The sequence below is a fragment of the Delphinus delphis genome, chromosome 2 (genome assembly GCF_949987515.2).
Source record: "Delphinus delphis chromosome 2, mDelDel1.2, whole genome shotgun sequence".
NCBI classification, from domain to species: domain Eukaryota; kingdom Metazoa; phylum Chordata; class Mammalia; order Artiodactyla; family Delphinidae; genus Delphinus; species Delphinus delphis.
The window spans coordinates 172,930,685-172,953,437 of record NC_082684.1 but is presented as its reverse complement, the minus strand read 5'-3'; the positions used below and the strand labels follow the sequence as shown (position 1 = coordinate 172,953,437).

Sequence of the window (22,753 nt, the reverse complement as noted above, 5' to 3'; positions counted from 1 at the left end):
GTATCAAAATCAGGGTGAGACAAGCCGCCGAATGGACAAAGACCTTTGTAGCTACCGACATCGTTTCATTTTTTTGTAGACAGTTTGATCCATGTTTGTTTGAAAATCATAAGATTCTATTTCCCTACTTTGAATGGTCTTTTCCTCTCCTGCAATAAACTTGGCTGGTTTGCTGACAGCATTTTTTTTTCACATCATCCCAACTTCAGTAACACGGGCAAAAAAAGATCCTGCAAAATGTTTGTTTGATCTTTACTTGACATAACCCATTGCTAAAGGTAGAAAGTCAAATTGTTTTCTTTCAAATAAATTATTGTTCCCATCCCCAGAAGAGCCTGAAAATGTTTATTGACTCATGAAACAGGCCTTCGTGGTTTGTGGACGTTAACTGCCCCCGAGGCCTGGCCCCGTTTGTAACGCATGATTCTGTGTGGCCCAGGGATTCTGTTAGCACAGACAGAACATTCCTTCCCCCAGTTGTCTGTTGGATAAAGAGAAGGGGTGACTTGTTTTATTCTTTTGGTACAACTAGTGTTATGGAGAGTTTCCTCCCCACTTTATATTATTTTACTCTTTAATCCCTCATTTTCCTAAAACACTGTATACAAGGGTCCACATTATCTACTATGAGAGTCTCTTTTAAAGAGGGTTGATATCGAAATTTCAACTCCTGACAATGTACAAACTTGGGACTTATTTTAGGCATTGACAAGCTTTCAGAGACCACATTATTGTGAACAAGATGAAATAGAATAATGGCTACACAAATCTAACATTTAATTCACTGCAGATGTACCCAGGGGCCTGAGCACAGGAATGATTGTGGGCATAGAGAGAATAGCTTTCCCTGCAATGTGGGCTCAATTGAGACAAAATAAACAAACAGACAAATAAAAAATTACCTTAATAACCTTAAATGGCAGCCACTATCTGGTTGTCATTTCTAAGATATGTAAATGGAATATGTCCATTGATAGTATGTAAACCATAAAAATATCATCAAAATACACTCACGTTACTATAATTTTAGAATCATAAAGTAAAATAAATATAAACCTTTCTCACTGCTGTGAGAATAGGGCACTTTCCATCATTGCACGGCACAAAGTAATCCTCCTGATATGCAAAGCCAAGCGAAAAAATAAAAATTCTCTATTTTGTATAATGGGATTTCATTCTCTTTTTACGGCTGTTGTTTTATTGACTAGTCGTAGTGACTAAGGGCTGTGGGCTGTTGCTTGCTGGACTCGGGGTGGGCCTACCTTCCTCATGCTTGTTGAGGATTGGTAATAAAACTTGGTCAAGTATGGCCCTTACCAGTCTCACGACCAAATAGAAATACGCGAGACTCAAGAGCTATGCATTTGAGCCCACAGAGGGGACTAACCTCCATTATTTCAAAAGTGATTTCTAAAATTTCACCTTACGGTCGTCTATCATGGACACAGGAGACTCCAATCCATATTATTTAAGATCTTTAGATCACAGCCCTTCCTGGGTTCATAAGCCCACAATGTGCCTTGGATTCTGCTCACCTTTTCTAAACTTCCAGCAATCACTGTTGTCCCCCTGAATCTGTCACTGCTTTATAGAGAAAGGACAGTTATATTCCAACATGGGAAAAGTTTTTTCTCATCATTTTCACTGTGGCCATTATTTTCGCTCAGACTTATTCCATTCCAAGAGGTGCCTTGAAACATTCTTCCCTGCTTCTACCCCTTACTGTCTTTTGCCTCTACCTCGGTGGAAAAATCTGAAGCATTTGTAAGCACAGTAAAGAGAGGTTTACATTGCTTTAAGACAAAGAATTATCATCTCTCTTGGGGAGAAAGGTACCATAGTAAAGAATGTCTGGAAATGACTTTCCTCTGCCATGAGTCATAACCATTCTCTGCCTGTTCCCCGCCTTCTGTTGCAGCCTGTGGTGGTGTGTTCAACCTCTCCACCGGGGTCATCAAGAGCCCTTTCTATTCCTACTCTGCGTACCCTAACAACATGCACTGTTTGTACACCATCACCGTCAGGGACGACAGAGTAATCCAGCTCAAGTACGTAAGACCCATTTACCTTCTTAAGAAAATCCTCCCAGCTCTGTTTACAGAAAAGATGTTCATTTAATGATGCAGAGCACTGATTCCCATCAGAGGCACGTACAGGAATCCGGAGGAAGGGGAAGTAAGCATGTGGTGTGATCCTGTTCGCCTGGGAAGTGGGCCCCCTACCCTCCACGCAAGCCAGTGGTCATTCAGGGGAAAAACAGGCACTCACTCCACCGGTTCAAACAATTGTTGTAGTTTTCCGACAGTTTTAGAGTAGCTTCATATACTGGGGTGTAAAGTTATAAGCCTATCTTTAAATCAAAGGGCAGGGGGAGGGCAAGAGAAAGCAGTTTCCATTTGGGGGGCACGTATTATACACAAAGAACTTCAATGAACACTCCCACCATCCTCTTATTTAGTTCTTGAAACAGTCAGATGAGGTATGTATTACTAATCTCACTCTACCGATGAGAAAACTGAGGCTCAGAAGTGTCACATAACTTCCCCAAAGTGATATTGTATTAAATGAAGAGTCAAAATCAGAATCCGGATCAGACTGATCTCCTCCCCAAACCAGGTCCTTCATATTCCCTATGCTCTCTCTCCAAGGGTGAATTTTCTAAGTACTTAAGAAATTCCTTTTTATTCCCATATCAGAACACCTCTAAACTGGTGCTCTATGAGATATCTTATATCATCAGGAAAATTCTCCCCGATCCTGCATACTTCCAATAAGACTGATGAAGGGAAAGCAACCTCCAGTTCTCTGAGTGACAGAGTTCACTATTGCTGTCATCTGAGATGATGTATTTCTAACTCCTGTGTTTCAGTGATATACAGCATACGGTGGAAAGCTCTGAAACTCAGCATATGGTGTAGTTTATGGCAATATAGAATTTTCTATAGAAGCTTAATGGGCTAGGACCCCTCCTACCTCCCTTCCTCCTATATGTCAGTGATCACATTCTCTCCCCCCAATCATAAACTCTCCATAATTTACCTCCAGGGACCTCATATGTAAATGGGTCCTTGGACTGTAAGACACATCTCACCAAGCCTGGTTTGCTTCCTGTATCAGACAGTGAGTGGTCTACAGGATGGGCCCTGGAGAGCTCTGCAGGTCCCACCTGAGACTATTTGTAAAGGAGCTGTGCCCCAAAGCCAGAAAGTCCTTTAAGGCCCAGGAACAAAAGAATAAACAAAAAGTGCCCGATGGCCAGGAGCAGGAGACCTGGGAAGGGATCACCTGCTCCGAATGGACACGTAAGGAACGGTTCTTGTCATTTGCTGTCGTGGCACAATACTTGGTTCTTACACGTGTAGGATCAGAGCATACGCTATGATATGTGTATATTTTTTGCCCTTGCCTGGGCCCTGGGGCTCACCATAGTCAAAGTTCACATCCACATGCTTGGAAAATTATTACATTCTTTCTAAGAACCTACATTCTGTGAAACAGATACTATTCTAGGTACTGAAGAAGTTGTAGACATTAGTAACACATAAATCCTTCTAGGCTCTCCAAATAGGCCGGCCTCATGACATTTTCTGTTAATGGGCTTTTGCAAATATTTTCTGTGCTGTCATGGGAAAATGACGCAAAGCCAAAACAGCTCTGAGTCCTCTTGGAAACTCAGATGTTTATCTTCATGGACTCACATCGTGGAAAGTAAATGTGTTGTCTATAGAAAATAAAAATGAAAGTAGTGTTTTTGGAAATTATCTAGCTATTGTTTTGCCTTCTTTTATTATAGGAACATTAAATGTTACATGTGGTTAAAGAAAATTAAGAAATTTTTCATCTTAACCTTTATCATCAGTTTGAAAACATTCAGCCAATCAAAACCTGTTTCAAAATATTGTATCATTTTTTTCTTAAGCCTCTTAAAGGAAATATTTTAATCACGAGATAGTTTCAAATTATTCCATATTATATGTTATCTATTACAGAGGCTAGCAAAAATACCAAAACCCAGAAAACAAAAACACCTGAGAAAGAAGAACCTAGAAAAATGATGACAGGACATCAAATAATTTAAACAGGTTTTTAAAAAATAAGCTATAATAAACCCACCATAAAAATCCTTAAGAAAATCCAGGTAGGAAGTCTTGCTTGTTTGGGAACTCTGGGAATAGTTACTTGAAATGACAAAGCATAAGACCTGGATTGAAATATGGTGTTAAGGAGCTATATTCAATATCTTGCAATAAACCATAATGGAAAAGAATATGAAAAAGAATATATATGTGTAATTGGATCACTTTTCTGTACACCAGAAACTAACACAACATTGTAAATCAACTATACTTCAATTTAAAAAAAGGAAAGAAAAGAAATACTATGTTAGACAATGAAAGAAAAGTCAGGGATGTGTCTGTCAGGATAGGTTATAAGTGGTAACAAACAACCCCAAGGCACAGTAGCTTAACTCAACAAGTTTATTTCTCACTTGTATGAGTGTGTCCAACGTGGCCTGGCAAGGAGTCTCCTCTCATCATGGTCACTTAGCTGCCCAGGTTGATGGAATCTCATTTCTACATTTGCTTCCATGATCATCACTGCAGTAGAAGGCAGTGTGGCAAACTGAATAGTAGTTCTTAAAACTTCTTCCAAAAGTAATACGCATGACTCCCGCTTACATTTCTGTGGCCAGAGCATGTCTCAGGGCCACATCACACCTCAAAGTGTGCACAGAAAGACAATCCTAACAAACGTCAGGAAGGCTGAGCGCTGGGATGAGTGGCGACATGCCCGTGATGACCACAGTGACCTGAAATGTGAATTTCTGGTTATAGCAGTTAAATAAGACTCAAGAGAATTTAGTTCATTCTTTCCTACCATTGGTTTTTTAATATTTGTTATTTCTTTTATGAGGAATAACTATTTCTTATTCCTAGTTTTCAAAATCATAATAATAACGATCATTTGTTGGGTCTGTCCATTTTTTTTGAGCATCTACTGTATGCCAGTTACCATAATTTGGATTTTACACATTGTTTCACTTAACCTTAGAATAAACTCCATTTAAAAAGAGGGAAACAGACTGTGAGAATGAGAATAAAGCTCTGATTCTAAAACCAGCATTTCTTCCAGTCTATTATATTAGCATTCTTCCCATTAATAAAAATTAGACTGATAGTACCACTTGATCTCACAAAAATAACAAGGGAACAGAGTAAACACCCTATTTTTAATGAGACTGAGAAACTAAAGTGTTGCTGAAATGATAAATAAATATCAGTTCAACTTATCAAAACTTTTATGTCAAGTAGATTTAATATATCCTTGACTGTAAACCCCTGGAAATCCAGGACTATATCTTACTCATCTTTATATCCCCAGAGCTTGTGACACTCCTTGACATATTCTAGTCTCTCAAAAACTTTCCTCTAAACTTTTGAACTGATCAGTAAAATAGTATACTGTTTCTACGTTTCCTATCAAGTGAAACTTGGATGCTGTTGGCGTTTGTCTTGTCTTTTTTTTTTAATAAGAACTAAATCTATAATTTAATGGAAACCCGAATGGAGAACATTATTATTAACAAGGTTCATTTCACAGGTTCAATGATTTTGATGTGGTTTCCTCCACCTTCTGCTCCCAAGACTACCTGGCAGTTTACGATGGTTCTAACATCAGTGATCCCCTTCTTGGCAAATTCTGTGGTTCCAGTCTTCCACCAGGTGTTAAGAGCAGCAGTAGTAGTATGTTCCTGGTGTTCAACACAGATTCGTTTCAAACAGCAAGAGGTTGGAGGATATCTTTCTGGCAGACATTGGGTAAGAATTTTGCGTGTGTAAATCTATTTTTCATTACTGTTAGTTTTCTGCTTTGTTTAATTTTTTTCACCTGTCTAAAGTTGCTCTTCATTTAAGTTTAGAGGAATATGTCACATAAAATTTTGGTTTTAAAAATTACATATGGTGTATTTTGAGTAAAAACAAAAAATCACTCAACATATGTGTCTCTCTAGTATTTAAAGACAAAGTCTGTCTACACCACCATCTCAAATGAGACCTGAGTCTCATTTTATCACCCATGGAAATGGTGGAAGTTAAGCCTATAGGTAGCAAAGTCCAGATCAAGAAAGAAGGCCCTGTAGCCTCTGTTGACTTTATCCTTAAAATGGTGAAGAGCCTGGGAGACTTTTAAGTAAAGAGTGCACAGCCCAACTGGACTTCTGGAAAGATCATAGTGGTAGCAGGGTGGAGGAAGGTGGGAGGAAGAAGCTTATCACAGAGTTCCAGATGAGAAGGGTTGAAGGCTCAAACTAACAGAGTGGGAATAAAAATAGCAGAAGGGTGGAAATCTCAGAGATATTCAGAAGGTAGAATACCTTGGAAGTACAGTGTTGGGAACTTCATGCTTATTACATGAGGACAGGAGTTGAGGATGACTTCTATGGGTGACTTGTTGGATACTCATGCCTTAGGAGGCTAAGATTCAGGGAAGAAATATTGTATTTGGTTTGGGTCATTTTGGGTTGGAGGGCCTATGAGATATCTAAATGGAGAAATAGAGGAGGAAACTGAAGCTTGAGAAGCAACTTGGGCGGAGGAGGTGATCTGGGAGTCATCTAGAGGTAAAAGGAAAAACTGGGTGAGAGGATCAATCAAAAATAGCACCCCCGTTTATTCCCACTGCTTCTGAGAAATAATTATCTATATAGAATTAACTTGGAACTTTGAATCCTTTAAAACAGCAGTCCCCAACCTTTCTGGCACGGGGGACCGGTTTCGTGGAAGACGATTTTTCCACAGACGGGGGTGGGGGGATGGGTCAGGTCGTAATGCGAGCGACGGGGGAGCAACAGGTGAAGCTTCGCCCCCTCACCCGCTGCTCACCTCCTGCCGTGTGGTCCGGTTCCTAACAGGCCATGGACCGGTACCAATCCACGGCCTGGGGGTTGGGGAGCCCTGCCGTATGAGTTAGCTGGTCTGTTCTCTGTTTATCCGTACTCGTAGCATCAGTGGCACAGTCTAAGATAATTTGTATTTGACTCTGGGAAGTGTTTCGAGTCTTCCATTTGAATATAGAAGTGAATAATGTTCTGAAAACAAACCGCTCACACAACGAATCGCTTACTGTGAAGACTCAGAGAAACCTGGGAGGTTTTCTACAATAAGAATCCCGACTCACTGTTCAAACTCTTTCTTCCTCTTTACCTCATGCTGTGGCTGACCTTCAGCCCTGTGATAGAGAGCAGAGCTCACCTTCGCCTTCTTTACATTTGGTGTGTGATTCTTTTCATGCATTTCTTGAGGGGAACAATTAGACATTTGTGTTTTGACGGCTTCCCAATAAAACGCAGACATGGTGCAAATTGTATCAGAAAATCACTTTGCCACCTACCCTACTTAGCTGTATCAACAGTGACTTGAAAGCAAGTCTCATGGGCAGACAGAGAGCATTGCCTTAATGGAATTGCCCAAGTGAAGTGGCATATAAAACACAGAGGGCTATTTTGAAAGAAAAATTAATTTTCCTTTGGAGACTTTTTGCACAAGAGAACTTGTTTATTCGTGCCTTTAGCACAGACTTTAGAATCAAATGACACATAATTGCATAGCTCTTGCTACCTGCTTTCAAGTTGTTTTTCTTTTTCCTAATGTATTCTCACATGATCATTGAAATCATCCTAAAGTACTCCACACGGCTGTCACCTACGTGAAAGCTTCCACATTAGCCAGTGTTCCCTAACCTCATTGATATTATATTTTTCTGAGCTACAGAAAGACATTCTCTGACTTAAGGTGATTTTACTGAAGTAGCACAGAAGGAATAATCTTACACCGTCAAAGGCCCGGCTCATCCATAAGCATTGGCCACTTTCAGTGAATAACTATTTTCCTCTGGTCACATGCAGAGAGCAGAAATAGGGTCTCATTCCTTGCCTCCCAGTGTGCTACCCCTGCATGCCTCTTACCTCTTCTTCACGTATAAATGCTATTGGCCACTTGGGAATATTTAAGAAGTAATTTTAAGTGATCGTTAGTGGTATTTTTTTTTCCTGAACAACCGATTGTTATAATTTTGTACTGTTTTGGTCTTACAAACCTTTCAAGACCACTCATAAATTCACTGATCACTCTGCATAGCTTTTCAATTTGGTTTGTTTTTTGTTGTTTATGGTGAGGAAAAGGGGAAGAAACAATAAAGAGTACGTTGAATTCTAGTGTTTATAGAATCTTTTTCTTACAGATCTATACAAAGCACTTAAACTTGGCTAATAAGATGCACTTTTCCCCTCAGTCTTGTCCATTTTAAACTGCCCTGGGCGTCCTGTAAAGAGAGAAGAAACAACTTTATGGGTGGGACAGTGAATTTTAGTTTCCAAAACTGTCACTTTAGCCTGGAAGACAGTATCTTCCCTGAATAAATAATTGATGTGAAGAGGAGACCATTTTAGTCTGTGACATCTGTTTAGCTTATCTTGACCTGAACACTGGAGTTTTACAGATTCGCTATTTTGATTCCACACTTGACAATACTTTATGCACATCTGCTTTAATTTTTCCCAAGTCAGTAAAGAGCCGGCTCATACAATAATATAATTATTAGATAACTTCTCCTTGGGCATTTGTTATATTTGTATTGCTAATGGCTCAGAACAAATTTGGGGAAAATATCCCCCTAGTTTGTCGCTAATGAATTATGTGGTGAAATCAGGTCTCCTCTTTTATGGAACTTCTGCTATGAAGGGCCACCTGCACAGGATGGAAGGTAAGGAGAAAGCAAAAGCCAGCACTTCCCGGGAGCTGATACCTACCTGTGAAGTACACCTGCCTTCCCGCTTTCCCCATCTCTCCTCCCCTACATGAATAATTGATCCCCGATAACTGATAACCAGCGGAGTACTCGTCCTGGGGTCTGTGAAACTCTGAAATTATCTGCAGATCTCAGCGTTTTTCTGGAGAGTATGCAACTTTCACCCGATCGTCAGTGGTGTCCATGATCCTGTGAAGCTTAAAAAGCCTTCAGTCGTATGGATTTGGCCCAAGTGGGCAAGCTCCACGGTGCAGAACTAACACTGATGAGTACCGTTTATTCTACCCACTTCTGCTTGCTGAGTTCCTGCCCCTCCTTTACCACCAGAGTCTGCTTCAGCTCTGGCTGTGCTCATCTGTGTCACTCACAGAGCATTTCAGACCTGCAAACATGTTTTTAAGCCATCAAAGCCTCCATTTCTTCTTACTGTACTGGTCTCACGCCAGAGTGCCTCTCAGTCAGTCTGTTTTTTTGTTTTTATTTATTTATTTATTATTTTAAAATTTTTATTTTATTTGATTTTTTTGGCTGCGTTGGGTCTTTGTTGCGGTGCACAGGCTTCTCACTGCAGTGGCTTCTCTTGTTGCAGAGTATGGGCTCGAGGCACGCAGGCTCAGTAGTTGTGGCACCTGGGCTCAGTAGTTGTGGCTCATGGGCTCAGTAGTTGTGGCTCCCGGGCTCAGTAGTTGTGGCTCATGGGCTCAGTAGTTGTGGCACGTGGGCTCAGTAGTTGTGGCACGTGGGCTCAGTAGTTGTGGCTCATGGGCTCAGTAGTTGTGGCACACGGGCTCAGTAGTTGTGGCACGTGGGCTCACTAGTTGTAGCACGCAGGTTCAGTAGTTGTGGCTCGTGGACTCAGTAGTTGTGGCTCAAGGGCTTAGTTGCTCTGCGGCACGTGGGATCTTCCCAGACCAGGGATCGATCCCACGTCCCCTGCATTGGCAGGCGGATTCTCAACCACTGTGACACCAGGGACGCCCCCTTTCCCAGTTCTGTTTCTCATGACAGCTTCCCACAGAGACACAGAACCTGAGTTAACCCCCCTTCCCCACCCCCAGCCAGGGGCACGTCCTGTCCTGGGCACTGCTCAAGGAAATAATAAAGCAGTTATTTCTTACTTGAATCCGTGCATCTTGGAGGATGGGTGAGAGAGGAAAGAACATTTGTTCATGCAGTTATGTTCTAGGCCCAGTCAGTCTGTTTTTGATGTGCTCATCCCATTAGATACGAAACTTGTAGATACAGGATTAGATCAGGGGTTTAAACTATGTTTATTGACTGTGTTGGACCATAGTAACTAAACTTGTTTTCTTAAGTAATGTATCATATAACCCTTTAGCAAAATATCAGGGTCAAAAACTGAACTTGGCCCAGTTAGTGTTGAGGTCTGTGGGCATTTGGAGAAAGTAAAGCATGTCTCCTTCAGGGTGACATGTCGCGGAAGGGCAAGGCCATCACCCTGGAGAAGATGGTGGTCTCAGGGACAAGAGGACGTCAGTGACTAGAGGTTCCCGGCTCCAGAGGCTGTAAATCCTGAACACATGACTGAAGCTCTGGCCCCCTGTTGCCCACAGCTCCTGGGCTGAGGATGAGGGCTACTCTCTGTGTCCCTCTGCCTGGGGTATTTGCCACATAGAGAATGAGTCAGGTGGCATTAAGGTCAGACTCACAGACCCTTGCTATGAGACAAAGGCAAAAATACCAAAGCACATGTTTAACAAGGACAAAGGTGGAGACATGCCCGAACGGGCAGAGCTGTAGACCAGGGAGCAGGTGACGAGACCAATGGCTCTGTTACATCATTGCCCAGTGAGATGCCTTAGGAAAGTCCTATAACTTTGCTGAGCTCAGCTTTTGTCCACTAAAAACGTTCAATTTGAAGTATTACTACATTCTATCTTTTAAGAATGCGATGGGGATGCAGTAGGTAATTTCTGTAAAGTACCTTAGATGCCAAACAGAAAGACTGATACGGATCAGAAAGTAATATTGAAGACCTGGATTTCTACAGGGCTCCATGACCCACCCCACCCTCTCTGTGAGGCAGAGGGGCGGGAGAGAGGGGTCATTATTATCAACAGGACGGCTCCAGGGTGCGCTGAAATCTAACCAGCAGACCCTAAAGTACATTTTATAAGTTAAAGCCAAAATCAAAAGCTAAATTCCAATAAAATTCCAAGGCCTCGCAGACACCTAGCACGTAACTGTTACTCCATCAATCCATCGATATTGGCTGTGTGAATGAATTAAAGAATAAATGGATAAATGATCCTTACTTTATAATCACATTATATTATGTATAATATGTATATGTTATACATCGTATCTAGATTCGCCTCATTCTCAATATGCAGTCATGGTTCATATAATTCAGCTATTACTCGGGGTGGTAAATTGGATGACTTTTATCCTTAGAGAATTAGGAATACAGGGTCAGACTCAACATTCAGGTGGTGTGTCTGGTCTCTGGATTTTTACGTGCTGCCTTAACATCTGGAAACTGACTCTCAGACATGCTACAGGAAGACAGTTGGCAGTGGTGGGAAGAAGTTGAGGTGGCTCAACAGGAGTTTACTTGTAAGAGGGGCTGGAGAAGAAGGAAAGGTACACAGAAAGCTGATGCCAGTTTGGGGCCCCAAAGATGGAAAATATAACCACAGCAAACGGAGGAAAATGTAACAACATATCAAATTCAGACTTCTGGTTCTAGTTATTTTTAAATTTCACAGTTTTGGTGTTAAGTTTGGACTTTGGGAGGGGCATTCTAAAGTTCTATAGCTAAACATTAAAAAAATAAACTCAAAAACATTCAGTGACACTAAATATCGATGCGTCTATGTTGTGCTTCCTAGCAGCCTGGTGTTAGCTGCCAGACGACATTACTTTTAAAAGTACAATTGCAGTAAGGTAGTTGAATTATAAAGTGAATAATTTCCTAAGTCACTGCTCAAATAACCCTCAGTTTAGCGAATATGGGGATATTACTTGAAAGCAGTGTTGTTTGTCTGTTCTCTTAATGTCATTTGCTCCCTCTGATGAAGTCTGACAATGAGATGAGCTGAAATTGTAAACCCATTTGCAGAAAACTAGACTAAGCTTATTTCCGCTCTTTTTAAGTCTTGTAACGTTCACTGCTGATTAGGCATCCCTTGGGAGATGATGCCAAAGACAAGGTTATCTGCAGTTTCTCCTTTGTGGGTTTTACTGACAAGGGTTTTTTGCTGAGCTGAGAATGTGGGAATGTGATAAAGAAACTAACAAATGCTTAGTTCACCAAAACCTTACAAAAGCAGCAGGCAGGAGTAAAATTCCAGATCAGCCAAAAGAAGAAGAAAAGGTTTTTATGAAAATATATTCCAATATCAGTCTGTGCTCTAACCCACTCACCCCCTCCTTAAATGACCAAATTGCTGCTCCTGGTCTTGAAGGATAGGGTTGTCATTGGGAAAATGAAACCAGATGGTACTGTGAAGACCAAGCTAAGTGATAAAATTGAGTTAGTGGTAAATTATAAGGTAACACTTTGAAAAACATTGAAATAAACAAGAAGCTGGCAAGCAATTATTCTGCATAACCTAAACAACACCAGCCCTCCTAAAAATGCAACTCATCCAGCAACTGGATGTTTAGGACTAAATTATTTATAAGCATAGATTCCCTGTAATAATCATTATCCTTATTCATTGGGCCTGGCTTTAATGTAGTGTTTCCAGCAGCATAAAAGCAGACTGGTCAGCATTAAACACTGAAAAAAATTCTTTACTTGTAAACAGTTGTTTAGAGATAAAACATTATCAGGGACTATATTCTTCTCTTTGTTCTGAGATGTGAAAAATCTGCTACCTTTGTGTGGTAGCTTTAATTTCAGTTCACCCCCAGGAGAAGATGTCAAGGATGCCCAAGGCATACAGATAAGGACTGCCTGTCACTGAGCTTCTATGGGAGGGGCTTTGCATGGATTTTCTCATCTAATCCTCACAACTACCCCTGAGACAGGGATTATCCCATTTTACAATGGAGGAACAAAGAAGTTAGGAGATTAGGTAATTTGCTTGCAGTCAAAGGGTTTATAAGAGGTAAAACCAAGCTTGGAATCAGGTAGGACCATCTCCCAAATTCATCCTTTTCCTAAAATGCCCACATCGCTTTTGTAGAGATCAGTGAACACACTCAGGACGATGAGGGATTCTGGGGGTGACTTTTCTCAAAGGCAAGTCATTTCTTTTCTAACTCTTTGGGGAGATAGAGCTACTTTTCTCCATTCTCATCTTCTTCTTTGACACGGCCTGCTTTCCAATTTGTACCTAGTCCTAAATAGTGCATTTAATTTACTGTCACTATATAAATATTGCACATAACTGCAGCAGTCACTATTTCCTCCTTCCCATAAGGAAAGGAAAAAAATATTTTTTAGTAAAATATACTATTTATAAATAATATAGCATAATTATATATTTATAGTATACTTATATTTATGATACAAATATATTTTATATATTATAAATATAATATACATAAAATATATATATTTAGTATTTATATTTTAAGTAACATTTATATTTACAAATAATTTATATATATATGCATACATATACACATACAGTAAAAGCCCATTTTCTTTCCGCTATTGACAGACAAATGTCACATCTGTCTTCACAGCTTTGCATGATATAATGGTAAAGAATTAGCACAATTATGTGGAGTATAATTCCATTGGAATATAAGGGTAATAAATTTCTGTATAACAAAAATCTCTAACCCCAAATGATGGCCTCCAATTTAGTAAAATTTCTTAAAATTCTATCAAAATTAAGGAATTTGGGCATTTATTTTTATGTTGTAATCCTAATTGGCATTCTCATGTATTTTACTTTACAAATTGGGGAACTGAGTCACACAGAAATTAAGTGACTTGCCAGGGCCTCTTAGCAAATCTTGAGCAGAACTGGGAAAATAATCCGTCTCCTCTAAATCACACTGCCACCAGAGTCATAAAATTTAAATATCAATAGCACAATGTGCAACCTAATATATTAACGAGAACAACAAAACAATTCCATGCCCTTGTTTACATTATTAAAAACTATTGTATACTCTGGCTTGATGAATTTCATATCTTTTCTAATGCAACCTATTTTATGACAATTGAATAGCACATTGCTATTAATCCTGCTCTCTAAATAGAACAGTTTCTAATTTTTGCTAACTTTTGACTTTGTAATTGTCAATGATGAGAGAAAGTCATTCTTCTATATAGTGCGCTGCACATTAGAGTGTCTGGAATTTTACAAATTTTTAGATTTGCTCTGCCTTCTGAAATCCAACACTCAGAGATCAGATTTTCTTAAGTAACAGAACTAACATCATTTATAATTGCAAATTTTTAGCTAAACAAGCATTTTCCTACAAAAACAAAAAAACAAAACTACCCCTTCGGCAGTGTTTTCAATCTTTCGGTGATATTTTTGGTGTTGTTCTGCTGATTGTTTCTTCACAATCAAATATGCCACGAAAGTCAACTAACTTACCTTTGAAACAGGTTAATACATAGGACCAAAAACTTGGTCCTATGCCTGTGTGTGTATATATGTATGTACATATATACATATACACACACACACATATATATATATACACATATACAGACATATATATAGACACACATACACATGCACATGTACATAATATGCTTATTGCATAGTAACAACTTTATAAATCAAGAAATATATTTAATCCCAAGAATTCCCTTATAAACTTAGACTAGAAAGCAAAGATCCCTCCAGTAAGAACTATCTATATATTTTCTGTGCTTTCCTGAATTGCTTATTCAACAGTATTCACCAGCTACTTACTATGCAGGCAGTGATCTTTTCTCTGGGGATACGAAGACGAATTCAACAAGATCTCCATTTCTGAGAAGCTTACTCAGTAGTCAGCAAATAATTGTAAATTCTGATAAATGCTTTTGTCAGAAGTATGTGCAGAGGACAGCAGAGGCAGAAGCCATCTGAAGTACTTCGGCACTGAGTAAAATAAAAAGGACACAGGAAAAAAAAGTTCGCGAAAGCACTGCAGGGAGTGTGAACCGTGAACTGTCGTTAGTGGTTTGTAACTCTAGCGCACGCTGTGGGGATAGACTGTCGAGGTTCAAACTCAGCCCTGACACAGCCCAGCAAGTTTGACCTCGGACAGTTACTTATCCTCTTGATTTTCTCATCTGTAAAAGGGGCCCACTAATAGGAACTACCTCACAGGGTTGTGGGGAAGATTAAACTAGAACATTCCCTGACACTCTTTTGGCACGCACTAAATTTTAGCTATAAATCATACGCACTCGGAAGGCTGAGAAGGCCTTCGTTGGGAAAGCAGGCATTTTATGTGCAAAGTTGCAAAGTCCTATCCCATTTCAGAGGCCACGCACTGGCTTGCACGTTGTTACTACCGCTTTGGGTTGTCAGGTAGAGAGCAGTAGGGGCTGAAACAGGAGAGACAGGAGGAGGTGGACAAGGTGGGCTCTGCATCGGTTGCGGATGGAACCGTTCGTCGTTTGGAGGCTGGAGAGTACTACGATCTAATCAGATGTGGTGTAGGAAGCACATGCTAGCACCTGTGAGGGTGATGTTTTGAAGCAGGGGCAGCATTTTAGACAGAGAAAAATTGGGGAAGTATTGCCATCATGTAGGCAGGGGATGAGAGCAGTGACAGTGTGAGAATACAGAAGGAACTTGAAAGGAGAAGCACTTAAGACACAGGATCAAGAGGACACGGTAGTCTTTGAACAATGAATTGAGGGAAAAGGGAAACATGATGACCCTAAGGTTTCTGGACAATATCCCGCGATACCGCTATCTAAATGTAAGTTTACAGGAGGGCCAGGTTTCATAGGAGAAAGTAATAATGTTTGGTTTTGGTGCGGAATGTTTGGTGCCTTTAAGGCATCCAGCTAATGTTCAGCAGGGAGTCAGACACAAGGATGAGAAGCTCAGTAGAGAGATCAGGGCTAGAACTCTGGTCTTATTTTGCTTAGAGACAGTGTAGTGTGTAGCACATATACGTTTGAAATGATTATATCTTCCTGGTGAATGTGGTGAATTGACTCATGTTATTCTGCAAGGTCTTTTTCTGGTTTTTTTTGCTTTCATGTCTACTTTTTCCGATTCAGTATACAGCTTCCCTAGCTTTCTTCCAGTTCATGGTATATTTTCCAATCTCTCCACTTTCAACATTTCTCTACCCCAAAGAATGTATTTGGGTTTTGTTTTACTTTGTCTTTCAGTTGGAGATTGGACCATGTTACTAATAAAATTACTAACATTATTGGATTTAAATAGACCACCGTATTGTTTTCTGTTTGTTCCGTATGTTCTTATGTTTCTTTAGCCATCTTTGTGTTTTTGCCTTTTCTGAATTAATCAATTGTCACTCTCTTTTAAAAATCATTACTGTCCGGGCGGCGGGACAGGCGGGCGCGGAGGTCGCCTGTGCTGGGCTGCGTGCGGCGAGGCTCCGGCGCCTCCGCGGAGCATCGCGGATCTGGGGAGCATCGCGGATCTGGGGAGCATCGCGGGTCCAGGGAGGGGCGGCGCCGGCCCTGAAGCCTTGAGAACACGGCTAGGCAGCCGTAGTTCAACGGGGAGCTGGCCTAATGGGAGCTAGGCGCCTGCTGGCGTCTCAGTTCTTGGTGGGCCCGGGAGCCCGCGGTGGCCAGGCCGGGGACGACAGCAGGTAGGAGTGAGCCGCTGGTGTGGTGACGAGCAGGGAAGGGAGGACACTGGCTGTCGGCCTGTGAACCCAGGCAAGAAGCAGCAGCCGACACAATCCAGACCCGGGTCCGTGGGCCCAGCTTGGTCCTGGGAGGCCGGTCGGTGGAACAATCCAGACCCGCAGGTGTGGCTCTTGTCACCCTAGGACTGGCTTCGGGACAGATCCTGCCGCTGAGCTCGGGGCGCCGTCCTCAGTTCCCCGGGAGAGTGGAGTGGAGACCGGGGTGTGCGCGACTCAGCACTGCGGCCACGCACGTCCAGGCCACCGGCAAGGGCAGTGGGGAGCCTGGGGTAGTGGTGGCCTTGGGAGTGTCCTCCGATGGCAAAGAACCTGCAGGCTTCTCAGATAACTTCGGTGTAGAACGTCGCTGCGTTGAAAGGCAGTTCTGTGTGCTTTTCCCCCCTTGGCGTGTATCAGCAGTGCTGAGGCAGCAGGTGTGATGCAGGAGCGTGAGCAGAGACCGTCTGGAATCCCCAGACTCCGGGGAAACTAGAGGGGACAGCCAGCCTAGGGAAGAGGGCCCTCGCCTCGGGGCCCTAATCCTGGCTCCAGCCGGGGGCGCTCAGGGGAGCTGCAAAGTCTTCTGGGCGAGCAGAGCCCCCAGTCCTGAGCTGTTCTTCGCTGTGTTTGGGTCATCTCCCTCCATCCAAGGGGAGAAATCTAGAAGAGGTTTAAGAATCAGTGCTTTAAGAATGTGGATCTCGCAGCTGAAACCTTGGAACACGTGTTTTCAGCACAAGGTGTTAAAGTTAAGGGAAGGATTTAATGCCTTTTCAAGGAGGGTGTCTCCACGTGGGCAGAACTAGAGAATAAATGGGTCTTGAATAAAGAAAACAAAAATAAATAAATAAAAATCATTACTTATATAGTCAGTTACTCTTAGGGATTATAACATTCACCTTTGACTCATTAGAATCTAATTTAAAACTAGTCCTGTTTTTGGGGGCTGGGTACGCGGGCCTCTCACTGTTGTGGCCTCTCCCGTTGCGGAGCACAGGCTCCGGACGCGCAGGCTCAGCGGCCATGGCTCACGGGCCCAGCCGCTCCGCGGCATGTGGGATCTTCCAGACCGGGGCACGAACCCGTGTCCCCTACATCGGCAGGTGGACTCCCAACCACTGCGCCACCAGGGAAGCCCTAAAACTAGTCCTTTTACCATATCATGATAAATGCAACATTTTAACTCCATTAATCTACTTCCTGTCTTCCGTGCTGTTAATATCAATTATTTAAATTCTACATACGTTTTAAGCATATAAAATGTTTTTATTGTTTCAGTTAGTAATTATGTATACTTACCATTGCTTTTGTTCTTTCTTCCTGAATTTCTGGGCTTCCATCTGAGATCAGTTTATTTCTTTTTGAAGAACTCCCTTTAGTGTTTTTTTTTTTTATTTATTGCAAATCTTCTAGTAAAAATGTCTTTTGGTTTTTGTTTTTCTGAAAATGGCTTTATTCTGTCTTAAATTTTGTGGGATTTTTTCTCTGAATACAGAATTCTAGTTTGGCAGTTATTTCCTTTCAGCACTTTAAGATGCTATTTCATTGTCATCTGTGTTCTGTCATCTTGGCGAGAGAGTCCTTATGGAGTACTTTCTGTGCTATCCACACTTGGGACACCCTCACCCTGGTCATTCCATTGTGGTGTGCGGTATTCTACAATGAGCTATCACTCGTGTGTGTGTGTGTGTGTGTGTGTGTGTGTGTGTGTGTGTGTGTATTTTAGCCATTCTGATAGATATGTATTCATATCATTATGGTTTTAATTTACATTTCCCTAATGGTGAACAATTTTCATGTGTTTTTTGGTCATATGTATATCCTCTTTGGCGAAATAGATGTTCATAATTTTTTCCCATTTTTTAATTGGATTTCTTGTTTTTCCACTATTGGGTTTTGAGAGTTCTTCATATATTCTCAGTAGTAGTCCTTCCTCAGGTACATGGTCTGCAAATATTTTCTCCCAGTCCATAGCTTGCCTTTTTGTCCTCTTAACAGAGCCTTTCTGAGAACAAAAGTTTTTAATTTTGAAGAAGTCCAGCATATCAGTTTCTCCTTTTATGTATAGTGTTTGGATAACAAGGCTAAGAACTCTACCTATCCTGAGGCCGCAAAGATTTTCTACTTCGATTTCTTCTAAAAGTTTTATGGTTTTACATTTTTCATTTATGTTTACGATCCATTTTGAACTAATTTTTGTTCAAGGTCTGAGGTTTAGATTGGACCTAATTTTTGCCCCTGGATGTCCAATTTCTCTATCACCATTTGTTGAAAGACTATCCTTCCTCCACTGAATTGCTTTTGCATCTTTGTAAATAATCACTTGGACATATTTGTGTGGACATATTTCTGGGTTCTTTATTCTTTTCCATTGATCTGTTTGTCTAACACTCCACGAATATCATACTATCTGGATTACTATAGCTGTATAGTAATAGGTAGATTGATCCTTTCCAGTTTTTTTTTTTTTTTTTTTTTTTTTTTTTTTTTTTTCAGTATGCGGGCCTCTCACTGTTGTGGCCTCTCCCGTTGCAGGAGCACAGGCTCCGGACGCGCAGGCTCAGCGGCCATGGCTCACGGGCCCAGCCACTCCGCGGCACGTGGGATCTTCCCGGACCGGGGCACGAACCCGTGTCCCCTGCATCGGCAGGCAGACTCTCAACCACTGCGCCACTAGGGAAGCCCGATCCTTTCCAGTTTATTCTTCTTTGTCAAGATTGTTTTAACTATTCAAGAGCCTGTGACTTTCTATGTAAATTTTAAAATAAGTTGTTTGTTTGTTTTGTTTTGGTTGGTTGGTTGGTTTTTATTAAGACTTTATTTTTTACAGCAGTTTTAGATTTATAGCAAAACTGAGGGGAAGGTACAGAGATTCCACTTATGCCCTCGCCCCTCACGTGCACAGCCTCCACCATTGACCACATCCCCACCAGAGTGAGACATTTGTTACAACTGATGATATTCAGTGAAGCATCATAACCACCCAACAGCCATAGTTTGAGTCACAGTTCACTCCTGGTGTTGTACATCCAATGCATTTGGACAAATGTGTAATGATGTGTATCCAACGTTATGGTATCTTACAGAGTATTTTCACTGCCCTGAAAATCCTCTGTGCTCTGGCTGTTCATGCCTCCCTCCCTCCCTCCCCCCAACCCCTGGCGACCACTGATTCTTTTACTGTCTCATTAGTTTTGCCTTTTCCAGAATGTCATCTAGTTGGAACTGTACAGTATGTAGCCTTTTCACATTGATTCCTTTCACTTAGTAATATGCACTGAGTTGCTCCCATGTCTTTTCATGGCTTGATAGTTCATTTTCTAGCCCTGAATAATATTCTATTGTCTTGATGTACCACGGTTTTAAAATAAGCTTTTTTAAGTCAACAGAAAAATCTTGCTGGGGCTTTGGTAGGAATTACAATGAAAGCTTTGCATCATTTGGGGAATGACTGGCATCTTTACTAGGCTGAGTCTTCCAGTCCATGAATACGTACGTCTCACCATTTATTTAGGTCTTGAATTTCTTTCATCACTTGGTAACTTTCAGCACACAAGTTCTGTATACATTTCAGTAAGTGTATACCTAAGTATTTTATTTTCTTTAGAGCAATTGTGTTTTTAACTCTGGTTTCCACACATGCATTGTGAGTTTATAGAAATGTGATTGCTTTTGTGCCTTGTTCTTCCATCCTGAGTTCTTGCTGAACTCATTTGTTAATCTAGGAATTTTTATGTAGATTCCTTGGGATTTTCTGCATCTGCAAATAGTGGCAATTTTATTCCTTCCTCTCCAGTCTGTATTTTTTTTTCTTGTCTATTACAATGGCAAGAGTTTCCAATACTTTGTTGAATAGTGGTGAGAAAAATGTCCTTGCCTTGTTCCTAACCTTAGGAAGAAAGCATTTAGTTTTTCACCATTAAGTATCATGTAAGCTATATGGTTTTTGTAGATGCTCTTAATGAAGTTGAGAAAAGTCCCTTCTATTCCTAGTTTGCTGAGAGTTTATGTCATGATGTGTGTTGGATTTTGTCACATCCTCTTCTTGCATCAGTTGACATGATTATATCATTATATATTGCTTAATAAGTCATTTTTAAAATCTCAAAGTTGGTGAGAATGATTTTCATGAAACGCCATAAGACTATTAATGCATACATAGGGTGTTTTCAGTAATACCAAAATAATGCAAAATAAATTAAAAGTTAATTATATAATTTTCCCGAGTTCTTTATACATTGCATTGCTCTTTTACTTGTGACTATAGCTCCTGATTAACTGCTGAGATTACCTTTCTTTTAGTATTTCAGTTTTATGCTTCCCAAATATTACCAGACTAAGTACACATTCTAAGTTAAATTAGGCTGGGTCTCAAATTAGGATGTTTAAAGTGAGGCAAATTGAGTGACATTACTGAAAACAAACAGAAAAACATAACTCAGGTTACAAAAGCCATTAAGAAATGTTTTCCTTGCAGATATAAATATGATACTTAAAAGGTGGTGCATGTTTAAGGTTAGGGAGTAGAGAATAATAACTCCAATTCACTTTTAGCAAAAAAGACATGTTCATCTGAAGCTTAGTTGAACTTTTTAAATGAATTCACTGCTTTAGGGCAGCTGTCTACTGTAGCTTTGAAAATCACAGCAAGATTTACTCAAAGAAAGGATTATGGAACTCCCATTTCCCTAAGGAACCAGCCTTAAATGCATTTGTGTTCTGTTTCCTGTGCTTCAGTGCCGCTTCCTTCAACTACATTCAGCTACAGCCTGAAGCTCTAGCTGGCTCACTGGGGAACAGGAAAATGCCTGAAGTCAGGCTGATTGTTATCTGAAAGTACAGCTAGCCAGCCACCACCTGTCCAAGTAGCGGTTGTCCAGGGATGGACATGGACATCTTTTATTTGACTATTTATTCATATAATATTATTCATATAGAATATGAGTTGTATAATTCACTCATATAATGTTATACTTCAGTTATTTGACTATTTTAGCCAGGACTATCTGATGATAATTTTAGTTCTCCTTTATTTTTTTACTTGTATGTATATTTTATGAGTTCATCAATGTGCTCTATTATAGTTTGATAATTCAAAAAAGCTATTTTTGTATTTGTCAGCTATTGCCACAATAATGCTGTATAACAAATGATCCAAAATGCGGTGGCTTATACCTAGAATATTATTTTTATCACTTATGGGTCAGCAGGCCAGTTTGCCTGCCTGTTCCAGGATGCAGGTTGACTGTGCTTGCCTACAGTACAGCCTGGAGTCAGGTCTGCTCTCCACGCAGGTACCCAGGGTGTGAGCTCTTGGTGGATCACAGGAGGACAAAACTCCAAGCCAAAAAACATAAGCACATTTAAGGCCTCTTCCTACTCCATGACCATTAATATTCCATTGTCTCAAGCAAGTCATATGGTGAAACCTAACATCAAGTGGCAGAAAATATACAGCTAAGTCCCCTACCTATGAGTGAACTCTGTTCCGAGAATGCATTCGTAAGTCCAATTTGTTTGTAAGTCCAACAAAGTTAGCCTAGGTACCCAACTAACACAATCAGCTATGTAGTACTGTACTGTAATAGGTTTATAATACTTCTCACACAAATAATACATTAAAAAAACACAAAAAATGAAACATCTTTAATCTTACAGCACAGTCCCTTGAAAAGCACAGTAGTACAGCACAACAGCTGGCGTCCAGAGGCTGGCACTGAGTGAACAGGCAAGAAGAGTTACTGACTGGAGGAGGGAGAGGAGGTGGGAGATGGTAGAGCTGAAGGATCACAGCAATAGGAGATGGAGGGCAAGCTGCCATTTCGCTCACACCTGACGTTGATGCAATGCACGTTCGCATCTTTGAAAGTTTGCAACTTGAAGGTTCGTATGTAGGGGACTTACTGTACTCTGTCCATTCTGGGGCCCTGCAAAGAGAGATTCTGAAAAGTTAGGAATCATGCAGTCTCCCACTCAGTCTATGCCAGTGCACACCAGCGATCTGCAGATCCTTGCTCTGGGTTTCCTGAAGGGAGGGTATCTCTGTCTTAGGGCGTTAGTAGCAGTAGTAGCAATAATAGCTGCAGCAGTAGTCTCGTCTACTGAGTGTGTATAATGGCACTCTTGGTGCCCAGTACAATTGTCATTCTGCCCTTATTAACTTAGTAGCAACAATTAATAA

The 22,753-nt window shown here is 40.9% G+C and overlaps 1 protein-coding gene across 3 annotated transcripts in view; it reads left to right on the top strand.

Annotated features, from left to right (window-relative positions):
• CUBN (cubilin) overlaps nucleotides 1-22,753 on the top strand; it is a 280,926-nt gene that overhangs the window by 233,068 nt on the left and 25,105 nt on the right. For all 3 annotated transcript variants that reach the window (XM_060006307.1, XM_060006306.1, XM_060006305.1), the window contains exons 59-60: nucleotides 1,919-2,048; nucleotides 5,602-5,819. In XM_060006307.1, the coding sequence (XP_059862290.1) occupies nucleotides 1,919-2,048; nucleotides 5,602-5,819 (348 nt within the window). The remainder of the gene's footprint in view (nucleotides 1-1,918; nucleotides 2,049-5,601; nucleotides 5,820-22,753) is intronic.